Source organism: Dasypus novemcinctus, chromosome 18, assembly GCF_030445035.2.
Source record: "Dasypus novemcinctus isolate mDasNov1 chromosome 18, mDasNov1.1.hap2, whole genome shotgun sequence".
Classification (NCBI taxonomy): Eukaryota; Metazoa; Chordata; class Mammalia; order Cingulata; family Dasypodidae; genus Dasypus; species Dasypus novemcinctus.
Genome location: NC_080690.1, coordinates 17,629,811 through 17,649,034, shown reverse-complemented (window position 1 = coordinate 17,649,034; position 19,224 = coordinate 17,629,811). Strand labels below are relative to the sequence as shown.

Here is a 19,224-nt window from a genome sequence, read left to right as displayed (position 1 = left end):
AGCCCCCCAGTGCGAAAGAAAGTGCAGCCTACCTAAGAATGGTGCCGCCCACATGGAGAGCTGACACAACAAGATGTCGCAACAAAAAGAAACACAGATTCCCGTGCCGCTGTGCCACTGACAACAACAGAAGCGGATAAAGATAAAGCAAATAGAAATAGAGAACAGACAACCAGGGCAGGGGGGTGGGAGGGGGGAGAGAAATAAATAAATATTTTTTTTTTTAAATGGGCAAAAGACTTGAATAGACATTTGTCCAAAGAAACACAAATAGCAAAAAAAAAAAGCACATGAAAAAATGTTCAACATCTCTAGCAATTAGGGAAATGCAAATCAAAATTACAATGAGATATCATTTCACACCTATCAGAATGGTCCCTATTAAAAAGACAGAGAGATCTACAAGTGTTGGAAAGGATGTGGAGAGATAGGAACATTTATTCACTGTTTATTCACAAAATTGTACAGCCACTGTGGACTGTTTGGCAGTTCCTAAAGAAGTTGAATATAGATTTTCCACATGACCCAGCAATACCACTACTAGGCATGGGCCAGCTCCACACGGGTCAAGGAGGCCCAGGGTTTGAAGCCTGGACCTCCCATGTGGTAAGGGGATGCCCTATCCGTTGGGCCAAGTCCACTTCCCTCTATAGAAATTTAAAACACGCAAACCCTTGACCCAGGTATCCTACCTTCCAGAATCTGTTCTACAAAAGCACACATGCACATGCAGGGGTGTTCAGAGGCAGTCTGTGATAGGAAAACCATGAATGTTAACCAAGTGGTCAGCAGTAGGGGATTGGACAAATACATCCCAGGTAAAAGAGTGAGGTCGTCTGATAGGAACCAATGTGAGCAATGCTGACAATGCTATAATCAAGCGAAGAAAGCAAGCTGCAGAACTGCATGCATGGTGTGATCCCCTTTGTGTGAAAATAAAAATAACTAAAAATATTGAAAACAGCATGTATACCATGGAATAAATAGAAATGCAAAAACACACATATATATATAAAATGTATGTTATGCAGAGAAAAAAGTCTGGGAGAATATACACCAAACAATAGTTACTTCTGGAGGAGGGACAGAAGCTTTTATGCTTTAGGAGTATTGTATTGTTTAAATTGATAAGAATGAAGACATCAGGCTTATAATTAAAAAATTATTATCACAGTGTTCTTAGAAGATGAACACTGAAGTGGTTAAGGGTAAAGGTCATGATATTTGCAACTTACCCTCATGTGCTTAAGCAATAATAATTACATATACAACATAGAGAGAGAGAGAAGGGAGGAAAAAGGAAGCAAATGTGAAAAATGTTAACAGTTGGTTAATTCAGATGAAGGATATATATGGAAGTTCTTTGTACTGTTCTTGCAACTATGGTTTATGTTTGAATATTTGCAAAATAAAGTTAAAAACTAAAAAAAGATAGAATGAGAGTCAGCCAAGCTCCTGGGAAGCCCGTTGGAGACCCCAGGGATCAGAGGCTGGAAGGGCCTGTGGGGTCTGGGAGGAGCCCGGGACCCTCCAGAAAAGGTTCGGGTCTAAATTCAGGCTTAAAATGGCTTTATTTTTTCTTCCCACAATTTCCCCCCAACTATCCAACATCCATGCAACACTGCAGGATCCTGGGATTTGAATCTGGAAAGAATCACGACAGCGGGTTATGGTCTGACCAAGTGACTGCAGAAGCCTTCTGTTGCTCTGATGACCCTCGTGACAATCTCTTACAGTCCAGCCAAGAGGGGCTCTCAAGGCTTGGGAGCGCGGCTCCAGGCAGTGCCTCTTGTCATCACCGAGCCATCGAGGCTCATCTGGCTGAGTGGGACAGTCACAAGCTTGGGCTTCCCACCAGTGTCCTCACCTCTGATGATCTGCCCCAACGGCGTCTGTGACTCTGCTAAAACCCTGCTCTCTGGAAAAAGAACAAAAGCAATTTCAGCCGATGAAGCAAGGTAGGCCCTGCTCTTATAGGAAGCCCACATCCACTCCACTCCATGAGCCCCACAAATTCACCTGACTTGCTCCTGCAAACACACTGCCCTGTCCCAACACATCTGGAGACCTCTACACTGTCTTCATCTGGGTACCTCAAGGGGTTTCTGCCCAGGTCTTCAGATCAAGCAGAGAATTGCTTTTCAGAACCAGCTGCTTCCTGATCTGGAGCCAGTGGCGTTAACCAACAGGAATGCTGCCAGGATGCCTCAGGCCCCTCTTGAATAAATGGACAGACCTGCCTAGTAAACACCATCACCTTGGAACTGCATCCTAGATTTCTTAGTGCACTGTCTTCCATTGTCAAAGGAGTAGCACGGAGTAATTTTCCCCCTGGGTTCAGAGCGTACCCCTCAAATCTTTTTGAATGAGAACTAAATTATCCCCTTGATTTGGGTGATTCTGCACTGATACATTGTAGTCTACCTTTTCAAGCCACACTTTGCCCCACTCACTTCAAAAGTGCCTCCAGCTCCCGCTTGACTCTGCCCACCAGAGGCGGCCCCTGGAAGGTGAGGGCCGTGTACAGCTGCACCAGGGAGGCCCCTGCCCGGATCTTCTCCAGGGCATCCCGCCCACTGCTGACGCCACCAACTCCGATGATGGGAACTCTGCCTGCAGGGAGGCACAGGCAACACCGTGAGGAAGGGAAGACCACGTGAGAGCCAAGGGCTCAGTCTGCCTTTGCCCCTGCAGCTTCCTGCCACTTGCAGCAGTTTAGGGAGCAGTGACTGCACTCACAAGCCTGGAGCCCCAGCCACCCCCAGATTTGGAGACACAGGCGAGGGAATCCTTGCCTTGGGTGAGTGCATACATCTCCCGAATGGTCTGGGTTGACAGATCCCGGAGGGGCTCCCCACTCAGTCCTCCTGTTTCAGAGCGCAGGGCATTCTGGAGGCCGGCAGGGCGACTCACAGTGGTGTTTGTGACGATCAGCCCATCAATGCCCAACTGCAAGACGAGAGAGAGAAACAGGCTGCTCATGGGCTTGCAGCAGTCATGGCACTGAAGGTCTCAGAGAAGTTTCCCTGGGGGTCTAAGCAGCAGCCAAGCCAAGCACCCATGCCCGAAGCCCCAGGAAACAAAAGCTATGCCAGATCTCACTAAGTTCCTGAACAACTATCAAGAGTGAGCCTAACATAACAAGGGAGCCTCTCATCACGACTACCCACAGCATTCCACTGGGATATGGTTTAAATCTCACAGCAACCCACTTCCTAGGTCTCACCACAGCCACCTGGTAGTAAGTGGTGGAACCAGGATTTGAACCTAGTACTGCTGGGCTCCACAGACTGTGATTCCACTACTCTCCTGTGACACCAAGACCTGGCATTCAGACGGAGGCTGGAGAGAGGGAGACAGCGAATATTCCAGACCCGACTGAGTATGGCCAAGGATGCGAGAACCAGCCTCACTGTCCTGGCAGGATGAAGATGAGGAAAGAGGAAGGGAGAGGCATAAGGAAAAGATTCATTCAAACGCGAATTCAAGCAACCACTTTTAACAAACGATGGATTACGCTGTGACAGACACCAAACCAGCCCTCCACAGCACAGAGAAGAAGTCACAAGGCTGCCATTAGGAGCTCCCCTAGCCAGCCAAATGGCTTTGACAATACTCTCCAGGCCGGGCCCCGCCTCGCACCTCCCTCACCACACCAGCAATGTCCTCCTTGTCCTGGGCCGTGAGGTCGGGGGCGATCTTCACTAGCACAGCCGGCTTGTGCGCTCCCTGGAGGGCATCCCTCTCCTGCAGCACCTACAGTAACACAGTGCCAGAAATGGGGACCCAGAAGATGGTAACCACAGATCAGTGTGTTTCCATACCAGCCATCAAACTAAAGTACAAATGACTGCTCCTTTCCAGGAAAGTGAGCCCTCAGTTATACAGGGACCCCCTGCAGGATGGAACCAGCCCCCAGGGAGGAGTCCCTCGTGTTATTGTTGGTGTCTGCATGTTGAGGTTTATTTAGTCTTCTGTCCCTGAAAGAAGTAACAAGGGAATTCGCTCACAAGTACTGTGTGATAAAAAGTCACTCAATTCATTTGCTCAGTTCATTTCGTGTTCACTGAGCTAGGTGCTGGGGGGGAAAAAGTGGTAAATGAGAAAGACATGGCCCCTGCTCTCCTGGAACTTAGGCTTTAACCTGGAGGGCAGATAACTGAACAACTAATTACTATTGAGTATGATCAGTGTTGTGCCAAAGAGCTAGCAAGTGCTCCAGGAGCAAGGGGTCCCAACTGGTCCAGGTGCTAAGGTGGGCCTCTGGAGGGCTTCGCCCTGGAGAATGAACAGGAGTGGGAAGGACAAGCTGGCAGAGCAGGGAGCAAGAAGAGGTGTAATAGCCCACCTTGGTCAGCAGGCGGCGCAGTTCTGCCTTTCCCTGAAGGCTCCGCAGCCCAGCCGTGTTGGGACTGGACACGTTCACTACCAGGTAGTCAGCCAAGGGGCCCAGGACTCGGACCCCCTCTGTGTAGTCTGCAGCAGCATCCACCGAGGTCTTATTCTTCCCCAGGTTTATTCCCAGTGGCAGCCCATCTACAAATATCACCGGTCAAGGTTTTGTCCCCACACAGCATTGCCTGCGCAACATTTTGAGGCCATCATTGACTGAAGAGCCCAGGAATGGCACTCTTGACCTTCTGCCTCAGAATCTGAACGTTCCTAAATCAACCGACAAATGTGATGAACTATGGCAGGGTGCTGCAGCCTGCTGACCAGTAACAGCTCACCATCATTGTCTGGGCAACTATGGGGGTGTTTTACCACATTTTGTCCTTTCTAATTTTCAAAATTTAAAGGAAAATGAAGAAATTAAAAATGCAAATACTAGTGATAAAAAAAAAGGTAGGCCTCATAAACCTCAAACAACTGAAAAATAGAAAGAAATCGGCAGGTCAGAAGGGAAGCCTGATGGACTTGAGTTGAGTAGCCAGGTATGCAGTTATGACAAAAAAAGCAGAGAACTATGTATAAATTCTGGAGAATATTTTCAATTATCATGTCTACAGTATGGAGATATAATCAAGTATTTAGTAATACTTCTGGTTCTCAAAAATGAACTCCCCCTTATAACCAGGGTTGCCAGACATCCCAATGCTCCCACAAGAGTCCAATAGCCTAGGCGTAATTCTTACTAGCCCCTTTTTCACTCTCAAAATTGTCTCCATTTACATAGTAAATGATGTGGCCTCCTAACTTAAAGATCCATGGGATTATCACTTGACTTGCATTTTGGACTCAGAAAAACGCATTACTCAGAAACATGCTAGGTGTGAAATCAAGAGCTTTTGTGTACTTTACTTCTCCAAGGATGCTATCCTACTACCTGCAAAGTTCAATCGCAACTGGCTGCTTTTTTCCATCTGATGGTTGGGAACAGAACCGGAATACCTGGTTTAACTCACAAAATGTGTCAGGTCAGGCAGACTCAAAGATTAATTATTTAGTACTGCTATCCATACTGTCACACCCTGAGTGGAGAATCACCTTTTTCATCATCAGCTTAAAAGTAAATGAGATTTTTTCTTTTAAGATTTATTTTATTTATTTCTCTCCCCTTCCCTCCTGTTGTCTGCCTTTTTTTTTTATTTCTCTCCCCTTCCCCCCTCCAATTGTCTGTTCGCTGTGCCTATTTGCTGCGTGTTCTTCTTTGTCCACTTCTGTTGTTGTCAGTGGCATGGAATCTGTGTTTCTTTTTGTTGTGTCATCTTGCTGTGTCAGCTCTCCATGTGTGTGGCGCCATTCCTGGGCAGGCTGCACTTTCTTTTGCTCTGGGCGGCTCTCCTTACGGGGCACACTCCTTGCGCGTGGGGCTCCCCTACACAGGGGACATCCCTGCATAGCACGGCACTCCTTGCACACATCAGCGCTGCATGTGGGCCAGCTCCACACGGGTCAAGGAGGCCCAGGGTTTGAACCTCGGACCTCCCCTGTGGTAAACGGACGCCCTAACCACTGGGCCAAGTCCGCTTCCCAGTAAATGAGATTTGTGTAGCAAATTTCCAGGAAGGGAAGCAGATGTGGCTCAAGCGATTGCATTCCCATCTACCATATGGAGGGTCCCAGGTTCGGTTCCCAGGACATCCTGGTGAAAACAAGCTGGCCCACACAGAGAGCTGGTGCAACAAGATGATGCAACGAAAAAGAAACACAGAGGAGAGACAGTGAGACACAGAACAAACCAGGGAACTGAGGTGGCTCAAGCAATTGAGTACCTCTCTCCCACATCAGAGGTCCCAGAATCAGTTCCCAGTGCCTCCTAAAAAGACGAAAAGAGAAGACAAGCAGACACAGAAGAACACATAGCGAATGGACACAGAAAGCAAAGAGGGCAGAAGTGGCAGCAGGGGTGAGAGGGGGGGAGTGGGGTAAATAAATAAATCTTTAAAAAATATTTCCAAGGGGCTGAAGTTGTTCAGAGCCCAATTAGACAAAAGCCCTATATAACAAGGTCTCCAAGCTTCCCAACTCTAGTACCAATCAAGCCAAGATCATTTCCAAGTTTTAATTCTTATCACCTATGTAATAAGCTTTGAAAGATAGCATTGCTTTCAAGTAGCTAATGGGGCTTTCATCAGTAATCTGCCCAAACTGGTAAGATTTTGCAGTTAGACAGAAATGGCTGAATTACTCTATCCCCAAAGGGCACCATCATTTTCTTAACTCATTTTCCTTGGCACCATACTAGCAAGAAGCTGTCACCAAGGCTTCCAGCTATTGGGCCGCCTGACTGATAAGCATACGAGCATAACACTGCCAGAGGATTCCCTGTCTCTCCAGTGAACATTAGTGCCAGGGTGAGGGGGTGGGTGAGGGAGAACAGGGGATAAAGTTGGCACAAGGAGCACTGTGGACAAATAAAGAAATAAAAGGAAGGTAAGCTATGGACCATGGTTGGTGGTAATAGTCTGATGATATTATCTCATAAATCTGTTAAATGTTCAACCATGGTGTGGTGTGTTGATGGAGGGGTGTAGTATGGGAATTCTACACATGTGCATGATTGTTTTATAAGTTCACAACTTCTGTAATAAAAAATATATTTAAAAAATAATAATAGGGTGGATTGGATGGAAAGTACACCAAATGTAAGATACGGACTACAGTTAGTAGTAATATTTTGACAATATTCTTTCACAGTTTGCAACAAATGTTTCACAGCTATGCAAGGTGTTGGTGGTGGGGTGATGATACCCCTGTATGATGTTATGCATTTTTGGCAAGTTCACAACTTTTACTATACACTTACTGTTTATGTACACCGAGTGTCACAAACCATAGAAGTCATATTACGACCTTCAAAGTTCCCCAATTGGGAAGATCTGTAGACAGCAGGATCTGGTTCTACCAAAGCCAGGGATTTCTAAAACAAGGTCACTTCTCCTCCCCAAACCTGAGACTGCTAACTGCCTCAGCCCTTTCACCTTCACGTCCTATCATGAATCTGACATCCATAGGTTTTCCTCACCTCGCCACTAGGGCATCCAACATGGCTAAAACCTCCTGGATGGAGTTCCAGAGGGACCCAGATGCCAAAATGATGCCAACTGGGCTGCTGCTCCTACACAATCCCAGACAGCACCTGGGAAGGTATGGTCAGGACAGCACAGCATTACAAAAGCCATAGTAAGGAAACATCAGCGTCCCCAAAGGTGGTCATCAAAGCTGCATGCTCTTTCAGAAACAATTCTTGAAGGGTCTTTTCCAAAATGTCAGTAATAGTTATCTCTGAGTGGGGAGGATTATGAGAATTTTAATTTTCCTGCAGGAAGTAGAAAAAGAAGCTCAAGTCCTGCTCAAATCTTAATTACCTATATGATCAGAGGCAAGCCACTTTGTTTTTCTTATATCCAAGCTCCCATGGTTTTATAACATAGGTTACATCATGAGGCTGAAACCAAGTAAGTCCTTACTAAATTGCAAAATTCAGCTAAACTCTTGAAGGGTGTGGGAGAACCAGGAAAATTTCTCTACACAAGTTCCTCAGCATTTTTTTTCCTATTGCTCAACCACGTTTATTTTACTAGGAATGTTCCCAATGTTTAGCCCACATTTCTTTTCAATAAATGAAAAAAGTCCCTTTCCTTCAATAAGGAAGCAGGACTACTTTACCTTCTGTGAGCTTGTTCTGCTTCTGCTGTCTGGCCCGTAATCTGTGCTCCACCACGGAGAGTCCATGGCTGTTAAATCCGTATCTGTACCACACAAGCAAACGGGAGGGATAAAGTTAAAGCCCCTCAGCCTGAAGCAAAGAATATGGTATGACAGCTCCAAAGGCATCTCCACATTATACTTACAACTTAAAGAAATTGAGAAAGAAAATCAGGTTCAGTTCTTAGAATTCCAAGGACTAAACATCTCTGAGACTCCTATAGAACTTGCTAAATCACCATCAAACAAAAAGGGAAAGTATAAATTTGCAGACAAGCTGCCCAGCCAACTAGCCTTAGCAAGCAGCCCTGACTCTGCAGGAGCAGACCTGCCCCGGTCCAGCCACTCCTCCTGACCCAACAAGTGCTACTCAAACCCAGCTGAGCCCTCGCCACCCCGAAAGCCCCGGGGTTTTCCACCTCCTGGCTCTGTTCCCAAACACCCCTCCTGGATCCCATCCTTCCACCCATTTCTCCATTCTTTCTGCCTCTTCAAATCTTCCACTCTTCCCGGTCCCGACAAATGCTCTCTCCCCCACCTTGGCCTTTCTCCAGCGCTCTGTATCCGTCTCCTTCCTGGTTCTGGATGTGTGGACATGCTGAAGTTCCCCAGCTAGGCTATAAGCTTCTTTAGGGCAAGGGTGCATCTTAGTTCTCTATCATTCTGTCACTTGAAGTTCCACAAAGGCAGGGATCTCGTCTGTCTATTCCTCCCTGTATCCCCAGCCCCCCTGTGGGTTGTGGACCAACGGCTAATCCCTTTCTTCCTTGGAACCCACCTCCCCTGATCCAGGGCAAAAATGCTGATTACTCCTTCCCAGCCTTGCTGGCAGGTGAAGTATACATGCGACCAGGTGTGTTCACTTAGACCCAAGGGGCTGTCCACTGAGGAACTTCTGGAAAAATCTTCCCTTCCCTCACAATATACATGCTTCCTTTTCCCTTTCTGCCCTTGGATGTCCACTTGTGAGACGTAATGCTTGCTGCTGGGGCAGCCATCTCGCCAACAAGAAGGGAAGGCCCAGAAAAGTTGATCCAGAGCCAGGGCATTGCTGTGCTGCTCAACCTACCCTGGAACTGTCTACTTCCCTGTTATGAAAAGAAAATAATTATCAACGCTTATTGCTTCAGACACTTTTAGTTGGATCTGTTACCTGCAACCAAAAGCAGCCTAACAGATATGGCAGCACATGTGCTTGTGACTTAATAAAGGAGTGAATACCCAGCCCAGTTCATTCCATAAGTGTTTACTGAGCACCCACTATGTGCCACACAGTGAGGCTGACCCAGCAAGTGCTCGGTAGCATAGGCTGTCATGCCATTTCTCATCTATGGGCCACTGCCAAGACCACCACCCTGGTATCTGCAGCTATCTGTGTCAGTCAAAACATAAATATACCCTGCCTGGCCAATTCTGAGGCTATTAATTCCAGCTGTAATGCAGCAGAAAGATTAATAACCTGCTCTCTAATGCCTCAAAGTTTCCCTGAAGCACAATAAGGCAGTAAGTGTGGCTAAATAAACTTCTCCTTGATCAGTTTCCCTAAGGGCCACTGATGACCCCCAAAGATGCCTAACAAAATCTGCCCAAGGATGCTCTTCTAAATTCTGTTACCAAAAAGTAGGAATTTCTTCACTTTCTGGCTGTGCTGTAGTATAATTTGCCCCAGGATTACAAAGAGAAGTGTTGTATTCAGTCCAGAAGGAGTTTCCTTACTACAACATTTATGTTGATTATTTAATAAGGGCTAGGGCTGTGCCATCCAACAAGAGAGCCACTAGCTATATGTGGCTACTGAGCACTTAAAATGTTGCTAGTCTAAAATTGAGAGATGCTTTAGTAAAATGGACTTCAAAGACTTAGTACAAGTGAAAGAAGATAAAATAGTTCACTAATAATTGATTGCATGCTAAAATGATAAAATTACTATATATTAGGCTAAATATATTATTAAAATTAATTTCAAATATTTTTGTTTTTTAATGTGGCCACTAAAAAATTTTAAATTATATATGGGGGAAACGGACTTGGCCCAGTGGTTAGGGCGTCCGTCTACCACATGGGAAGTCCACGGTTCAAACCCTGGGCCTCCTTGACCCGTGTGGAGCTGGCCCATGCGCAGTGCTGATGCGCGCAAGGAGTGCTGTGCCACGCAGGGGTGTCCCCCGCATAGGGGAGCCCCACGCGCAAGGCATGCGCCCCGTAAGGAGAGCCGCCCAGCGCGAAAGAAAGTGCAGCCTGCCCAGGAATGGCGCCGCCCACACTTCCCGTGCCGCTGACGACAACAGAAGCAGGCAAAGGAACAAGACGCAGCAAAAAGACACAGAGAACAGACAACCGGGGGAGCGGGGGGAATTAAATAAATAAATAAATAAATAAATAAATCTTTTAAATAAATAAATTATATATGGGACTCACATCATATTTCTACCGGATGGTGCTGAGCTAGGGCACTTGAGTGACAATGTGGAAAGAGCACACGCTCCAAAGTCAAAGAAGTCTAAGTCCATATCCAAGCTCTCTCATTTATTATCTCTGGGATTGCAGCTAAATTATTTAGCTCTCTGGGCTTCTGTGAAATAATGAAACCTGCTTTCCAAAGTTGGTGTGAGAAGCTATGACTGGCCTGTAGTCAATGCTCAACAGGGTTTCTGAACATTTCAAATGAATGTCCGTTAAATGGCAGGGTGAGAAAACATAGGTGGCTCTTACATCCTTGAGAGCCCTGCTCTCAGGAGGTGCCCCTATCAAACGCAGAGCTGCTCGCCTACCTGTTAATGATGGCATGGTCCTCAGGGAGGCGGAAGACTCTGGGGCTGGGGTTTCCTTCCTGAGGTTTTGGGGTAACACTTCCTATCTCAACAAAACCAAAGCCCATCTTATAAAGTCCATCCACAGCTTCCCCATGCTTGTCAAATCCTGCAGCGATTCCTACTGGATTTCGGAATTTATGGCCTAGGACTCTCACCTCCTGAGGAAAGAAAGACAAAGTTAGAGATTCAAAAGGCATTGCAATATTTCTCAAAGTGTGGTCCCTGGCATACCTACATTAGAATTACTAGGGCAGGGATGGGGATGGCAGCTAATTAAACATCAGATTCCAGGGCCCAGTCCCACACTACAGAATCAGAATCTTTGGGGGAGATGGGGCTCCACACAGTGCTCCCCAGGTATTCTGACACGCACTCGAGTTTGAGAACTGCTAAGCTTTACCACTGAGGGAGGGGTGGGAAGAGACACTGTGTTACTGTATTTCCACCACAGTTTGAGCAGAAACTGGGCATGTCCTTAGTAATTTGCACCTTTGACTCCATTATACACAGTTAGGAGAGGGAAGCAATTAAATAATTGTCAGCAATTAAATAAATGTCAGCCTCTGGATATGCTCCTCTGAAACCAGGGAGTGTCAAGCAGCAAAACCCTTCAATCAGCTTAATAAGCCAGCCCCAGCTGTGTCCCTCCCCATTACCCAGGCTAAGGTGGGCAGCCTTATTGCCGGGCTCCAGAAAAACGCCATGGCTGGAGACAGATGCTTCCCTTTCAGCCATGGGGCAGATTCCAGATGGTTCTCTAGAATGAGAGTGACTGAGGTCTGGTACTACCAGTCTAGATTGACTCCTCAGGATTCTTGCCCTGATGGAGCCAACAAATCAAGTAGCAAAACAAATACTTTAAAAGGTCTAAAATAGAAAGCAAAAGATGTCACAAAGCCAGCGATTACACTGTTAGCTGATGTGGCCAGGAAAACCTCAGAGAGGACTAGCAAGGGGTCTCCAAGGATGGGAATCATCTGATCCTGGAAGGAGGAGAAAGAAAGGACACTTCAAGAAAGGAAAACAACAAAAATAAAAACCTGGAGGTGGGACTGTACAGAGCAACTCAGGAGACTATGAGGAAAGAAGTGTAGTTGGACCAAGGGACCCTCCTCATGAACTGTGGTTCAGCCCTGGCAGCATATCAGAATCCCCTGGGGATTTTCATGCCTCACTCCCAGAGAGTAAGATTAAATTATCTGGAAAGGGGCCAGAAAATATGTATATTCCAAAAGCTCCCCCCAGTGATTCCAACACACAGCCAAGGTTGAGAACCATGGATTGAGGGGAATGAGGGAGAGCTAAAATTGGAAAGTTTCCTTGGAGTGAGTGAGACTATCAAGATTCCCAGCTGTCAGGTTAAGGAATCTGGACTACATCCTAAATAAGGAGCTGCTGAAAGTGTGGCCCACAGGGATATTTAGGACAATGGCTCAAAGGCCACACCTGCTCTCCCCATTGACTGTGCTTACATGGACTTGGCTTTGTACCAGTCCCAGCCATAACCACACTTTCTTCCAAAGTCACCCCATTCCACTCTTTACTCACTCCTATTCCAATGAATTCCTTTACTTTCAAACCAGCAGTTTTGGACAAGGAAGATGCAGAGACTTAGAGAAAAGAATGCTCTTTCTGCTCCTACCGTGCCTGTCAGTGTTTAAAGTATGGTAAATCAGGTAAAATATGCAGAGAATTTATAATCAGGACCCTTCCTCAAAGAGTTCTGAGTGCCTCCTGTTTCTGTTTTCTTCATGCCCACCTCTTTCTGATGCACCCTGTTTGGTAAGAAGTCTCTCAAAAAGGAAACCGCCAAAGTTTACGAGGAAGGGGATTCTTCTGTTTTGTTTGCTCAAGTTAACCCCAGCATGCAGAACCATAACGGGCACATGGTGGGGGCTCAATAAATACTTGTTGAACGAACGACTGCATGAGACTGGGACAGGAGTTTGTATGCTTTCAGTTTCCTCAGAGGGCTTGGCTAGACATGCCCACATCATATTGGATGTTTAATGAATCTAGCCTGCTTCCCTGTTTAGCAGAGGGGAAGATCAAAGTATCTGAGACCTCAGCAAGTCAGAATAGTGGCCAAGGACACAGATGCCAGAGCCGGACTCCATGAGTTCGAAACCTGGCTCTACCATTTCCTAGCTAACTTTGGGCATGTGACTTAACTACCCTGTGTTTCATTGCCTGCTCTGTAGATGGGAATGATAATAGGATCTAACTCTTGGAGCAGTTGTGAGAATGAAATAAGAATACTGCCTAATACAGTAAGCCCAAGATAAGAGTTAGATAAAAATCATTATTATTATTATCATCATTGCTAGGACTGAACTCCAGATTCCCACTGCTAACTTGGGGCTCTGGTTTTCAAGAAGATCAGCCCCAGCTGAGTAAATGAAGGGTGTTCCAAGGGCACCTACCAGCATTTCGGAGTCCTGAAACGTGGCTCGAGGAAGGAGCCCCAGGGAGGCAAAGCGAACAGCCAGCTTGTGGGCTGACTCTGGGTCCAGCAGCCCCTGCAGAGCCGGCATCAAGTGCTCAGAGTAGAAATGCTCGTCCCCGGTGGCTGTCAGGTAGGAGGCAAAGAGAAGTCCTCCACCCCCCAGGATGACCACGACATCCTGGAGCCGCTTCTAAAAAAGAGTCCATGAAAGGCCCGTTAAGGCCATGCGGCAGCACACTCTCTTTAACCCCTTCCACACTTGTAGAGGACAGAACAGGTCACAGGAGGCAATGTCCCTAGCCCTCAGTTAACAATGGTCTCCTTCATGCCTAGTGTTGCTCATACACTGACCTCTAGAGCCACAGGCTGTATCTACCCTTCTGCTCGGCCTTGAAGGCTTTCCTAGGATGCCACTCCAGAGATTTCCAAAGCAATACTGGCCCCTAGACAGCACTTGGCAGGGAGCACGATTTCTGGGAGAGAGTGTAAAGGTTCTCCCCGTAGCAAAAGAGAATGTGATGGACCCCAGGAACTGGAGGAAGGAGTAAAATTGGTTTAGAATGCAAGGGTTTGGAAGAGCCTGGCTTAAAAATAAAGGTCTTCGCCAGACTAAAGATAAGGGGTTTGTTTCCTAAGCAAGGAAGTGACATGATCCAATTTAACTTTAAGGATCACTACTGGCTGTCGTCTTCACTCTCCCTTCGTCTCCGCCAGTAGATTGAAGGAAGGCCCCTTAAGTCAATAAACAAATATGCGCCACCTATTACGTGCCAGGCCCTGGGGTTATAGCAATCGGCATGTCACACAGAGCTTACCCTAACAAAACTTTTGCCAGAAGGCTTGGAACCATGTCTTATTCTAATTTTATTCCACGCTGAATCCAGCACACAATGCTAGTTGGTCATGTGTTGACTGAATGGCAGGCTCAATAAAAATTCGAACCACGTGCACTGACACGCAGATAGGTATGTGCCTAGACATGCGCGTGCTAGTTTAGACACACCTTCACACGCATACATGTAAATGCACACGCACCTGCATTTTGCAGGTGTCCCCAAAGCCACACAAATCCCTCAAAGGGGCCCAGGTTCTTGGAACCAACTTTCGCCCATACCTCGCCCCCGCCAGCCCACCATTCTGCCCGCGACCTACTCCCGGAACCCGACGCTCCCTCGCACCCGCGAGAACACCATTTTCCAACACCACCTTCGGGTGGACTCACTTTCAGGTGTCTCCACGCCATGCTGCTTCCGCCACTGGGCCAGCCCTGGTCTCGCTTCCATTGGAGAAGGTAGAGGCAGGCCCTCCTATCCCCGCCCCTGGGACTGCCAACCCACCAATGAGACGCCTGAGGAGGCAGGACCCGGCGGCGCCCGGGGCATGAAGGCGGCCTCGCGCGTGCGCACATGCGCTGGCCCCGCCTCTTCCGCCCGCCCTCAGGCTCGTCGCCTGCTGGCTGGGTGCTGAGGAGAGGCCCGGCGGCTGGCTCGCTGAGGACCGGGCTCGCTGAGGGCCGGGCCCGCTGAGCCCGGGGCCCTGCGCAGAGCTTTCCTGTTGTCCTGCAGCTGCGAATCTTAGAGCCAGTGAGGACCCGAGGCCAGAGGGGAAGGGAGAAGCTTCTAGATTCCTCCTCTGCGATCCCCAAAAGAACTGAAATCCGGGCGGCAGGACTCCGACACGGGCACAAGGAAGGGGCAGTTGGTCACACCCCTCTTTTATATTCCCATATCGTTAGGAACGAAAGAAAGGAAATCACATCCTTAAGTCCCCAAATAGTTGTCTTTAGGCCCAGGGATGCATTATAACTTTAGTGGGCCCTTTCCTCCAAAGAAATAACAATCGTTTTAGTTGCGTTGATGTAAAGACGAATACCTTAATATCGTTATGGGCCAAAAGTGTTACAGTCCTCCCCGCGCACGGATTTAATCAGTAGATGCCGGGGTTTTGAGATGAGAAAAAGTTGATTTAGCCAAGGCTAGCCTTGCGAAGACACGAAAGGCAGTTTTCCTCAGCACTATCTCGCGGAGTAGGAAAGGTGAAGGATTTTTATTGCATTAAACCAAGGGAGATGGAGTTAGGGCTCTCAGGGCTATGGGCACTTTGGGATTGGTTAATAAGCATTTAAATTAACGGTTGCAAATTGGTTCCTACCATTGGGTGTGTCCACATTCAAATTAGGGGTTGTGAATAGGTTATTATCTTTGGCTTGTGGTTTCTGTTATCTTGAGGCGTGGGCGCCTGCTGTGGCAGGACTAGTCGGACCTCTTGCTTTCTTTCAGGTCCGGAATGTTTCCTGTCTGCTATGATTTCGCTCTCAGGGTCTTTTATGTCTTGGGGTCATTTTAAATTCATGTTGGTTCTTTTCTCTGCATGCTTTGCGAGTCTCGGTTAGTTCTGTGAGAAGAGAAGAAAGCATTATTAATCTTAAAAGAGGGAAGTGAAAATTTTAACAAGTTACTAAGGGAGGAGCCATTCTACTGGGTTAGTACGTGGCAGTTTCAGTGAGTGTGATTTTTACTATTATAATTAGGCAAATTTTTCTTCTAGGTTAACTTTCTTCTAACTGCACATATCTTTGTGGTTAAAGCTAATTAAGGCTGGTCTGGCTGAGGCTGTTAAAACAAGAGCTTAGCATAGGGTGTGTAGGAAAGAATTTCAGAGAAAAGAGAAATGGAAACTTTTGCAACCTAGTTGGGGAAGGAACTGCTTTAACAGTGGGGGTTATGAAGAAACAATGGGTCTGCTACAATGTTATATATATATAAAGTTTCTACAACTTAAAAGTTATTTTGTTCACATTTTAAAAGAAAACCTTTTCCTGAACTTCTGAAAATATCGTGGGCCTTAGGCACTGCACCTACCACTATGCCTAATGGATAAGTTGGTCCCGTTTTTGCCGTGACGTTCTGGTGCAACAGACGTAGAAGATATTTTATTAAGCAGATCAAGACCATAAGTGTGCAGCTTTGTTGGAGTGTGGAAAATTACAGTGATTTATGCCAACATAATTTGTCACAGTCCCAACAAGCAATCAGTCTCAATTGGGAATTCTGAAATCTCTTACCTTGAACAATGTCCTGGTTGTTGGACATTATAGATTCACCAAGTGTCAGCAGCATTAATCATGATAATGTTTGGAGGCACTACACCTTTCGGTGCCATTGTTGACCTGTTGTAGTGTTCCTTCCTAAGGCCTATTGCATTAGCTGAAATAGCTGGGCTCTTGTCATAACAGAAATTAGAAGTGGGAGGGTTTTGAAACACTGTTTTTAACTCAAGGCATTTGTGAACATCATTGTGTGAAGGTATCAAATTGGAAATAAGTTCATAAACCCACTGACACCTTTAGAGACAGATTGTGCTGCAGTAATTCACTTGTGAAGTGTCTCACTCTACATACATTAGAAATCATTGAAAACATTTATCAAGTTAGTCATTATGCTTATCAACCAGTCTTCCTTTTACACTTCAATAGAATAAATTAATTTGTCATAATATAGTCAATATAAATAAACTCAACCTGTACAAAAGATGTCCAATCTTCAGGTCTAAGCCACACTCCCCAGTTTTTTGATCATTCAGATTGAATCTTGTATTGATAAAGTGCTCATACTCTAGGCAAAACACACGTTGAGAGATAATATATCAGGTACTGGGGAAAAAAGGGTTGAAATGAAATTACAGCATTGTGTAAGATACCTGACTTGGCTTACACAAAAGATTTCATCAATATCAGGTTGCACCTAATATATCTGAAACAAAATTCATGTATGTAAGTATATATGAATTACAAACTCTTCTTTATCCTGGCATTCGAAACATTTGAGTTTTCTGGTTTCAGTTCCTACTACTGTCCTCCCAAACTGTGCCCTCCCACCCCCTTTCCTACACCCACCTCAGCTACACACGCACAATTATTTCTTTCTCTTTTATAAATAACCTATCTTTGCACCACTCTTTATTTACACTCATTGACTCCTCTGTCAAGATACCATTTTCAGGGAAACGGACTTTGGCCCAGTGGTTAGGGCGTCCGTCTACCATATGGGAGGTCTGCGGTTCAAACCCCGGGCCTCCTCAACCCGTGTGGAGCTGGCCATGATGCGCGCAATGGCGCCGCCCACACTTCCCGTGCCGCTGGTGACAACAGAAGCGGACAAAGAAACAAGACGCAGCAAATAGACACCAAGAAAAGACAACCAGGGGAGGGGGGGAAATTAAATAAATAAAATAAATCTTTAAAAAAAAAAAAAAAAAAGATACCATTTTCATTTGTCTAAAGATGTCCTTTTTTTTTTTATGTTCAAATAAATGTTAGGGAAAAAGGAAAAGAAAAGAAATCACATTAAGGCTGGAAATAATTTCCTCATCTGAATTTTCATGGTATATAAGCTGTACCTCTCTGAAGATACTTTTATTAAATGCTTATGTCTTTTTTTCCCTAAATAGACCAGACATTTTTGGAAAGTCATATTTATCTTTAATTTGATAACTGCAGTGTTATCAAAATGAATTGTATTCTTGGGATCTATACTTTAAAGAATATTTCATCTTGGTGTCCACTTCCATAATGGTTTTTAAAACAGACAGTGACTTGTGAAGGAGGATGATCCATTGATATTGATGTCTTTGCTTATGAGCCTTTGCTCTTGAAATGGAAACAACCTAGTGATGTAGGGTGCCTAAGAGTTACCTATCAGGAGCCTCCTTTTTGTTCAAATGTGGCCTTTCTTTAAACCAAACTCAGCATATAAGAATGTGAGACATGGCTCCCAGAGATGAGCCTCCCTGTCACTGAGGGATTGCTACCAAGTACCTACAAGCAGTGCATCGGCCAGGGGTGGGGGGGAAGAGGGGGGAGACCTTGACCAAAAGGGGGAAAAGCTAAAGAAAAATGAGTTTATATGGCTAAGAGACTTCAAAGTGAGTCAGGAGACCATCCCAGAGGTAGCACTTATGCACATCTCAACAGGATCTCATTGACAGCCAAAGTAGCTACTACCCCAAATAGTGAAGCTTCTCAGGGATATGGACACATCCAGACACTATAGTCAGGGCAGACAGCTCAGAAGTTTGGTACCTTGCCAGTGGGCCCTACTTTGGAATTTATGCTCCCCAGGGTGACAAAGTTGGACTCAGTTGTGGTTTCCCTACACATGGCTCCTCTGCTCTTCTCTTTGAACCTATAATTAATACTGGAGTTGGTAGGTGTACATCCAGGAGACTTAAATATCTGGGCTGTCCATGTGCCAGCTGAGCCCTGGATCTCAACGGAGTTGCAATACCTACTCTCTAGTTCATTGGTCTTACCCAGGACAACTCAACTATCAAGGAGGTAATGATGAACAACTATCACACCAAGGAACCGAAAGTGCCCACAACTGCCAGCAAGAGAGTCCTATACATTGGATGTATGGGATTGAAGCCCCAGTTAATGGTGGAGTGGTTATCACCATCCCAGAGTCCTCAGAATTGGGAACTGAACTATGGACTAAAATAAACTTACTAGTATTCTACTATAGACTTACTGTGATTCTAGCCATGGAAGAGATACCATTATTGTGGAGGGAGTGACCCATGGATGTTCTGGGGTTAAGGAGAGGGAAAACAAGTGTAATGGGGGGATTTTCAGGACTTGAGAATTATCCTGAATGACATTACAACAACAGATACAGGCCATTATATATCCGGCCATAAACTATAGAGTTGAATGGGAGAGAGTGTAAACTACAATGTAAACTATAATCCATACTTAGTGGCAATTCTCCAAAATGTGTTTATCAATTGCAATGAATGTACCACACTGATGAAAGA

At 45.9% G+C, this 19,224-nt stretch overlaps 1 protein-coding gene and 1 long non-coding RNA gene across 2 annotated transcripts in view; one reads left to right on the top strand and one right to left on the bottom strand.

Annotated features, from left to right (window-relative positions):
• Window positions 1-19,224, top strand: part of LOC131274308 (uncharacterized) — a 59,311-nt gene that overhangs the window by 21,501 nt on the left and 18,586 nt on the right. The window lies entirely within an intron of this gene.
• Window positions 1,553-14,742, bottom strand: DHODH (dihydroorotate dehydrogenase (quinone)). The gene is made up of 9 exons (XM_058279772.1): window positions 14,633-14,742; window positions 13,388-13,600; window positions 10,923-11,122; window positions 8,113-8,195; window positions 4,349-4,536; window positions 3,643-3,756; window positions 2,796-2,949; window positions 2,454-2,613; window positions 1,553-1,918 (listed from the first exon to the last, which is right to left on the bottom strand). The coding sequence occupies exons 1-9, from the start codon at window positions 14,651-14,653 to the stop codon at window positions 1,864-1,866; spliced, it is 1,188 nt and encodes a 395-aa protein (XP_058135755.1). The 5' UTR covers window positions 14,654-14,742; the 3' UTR covers window positions 1,553-1,863.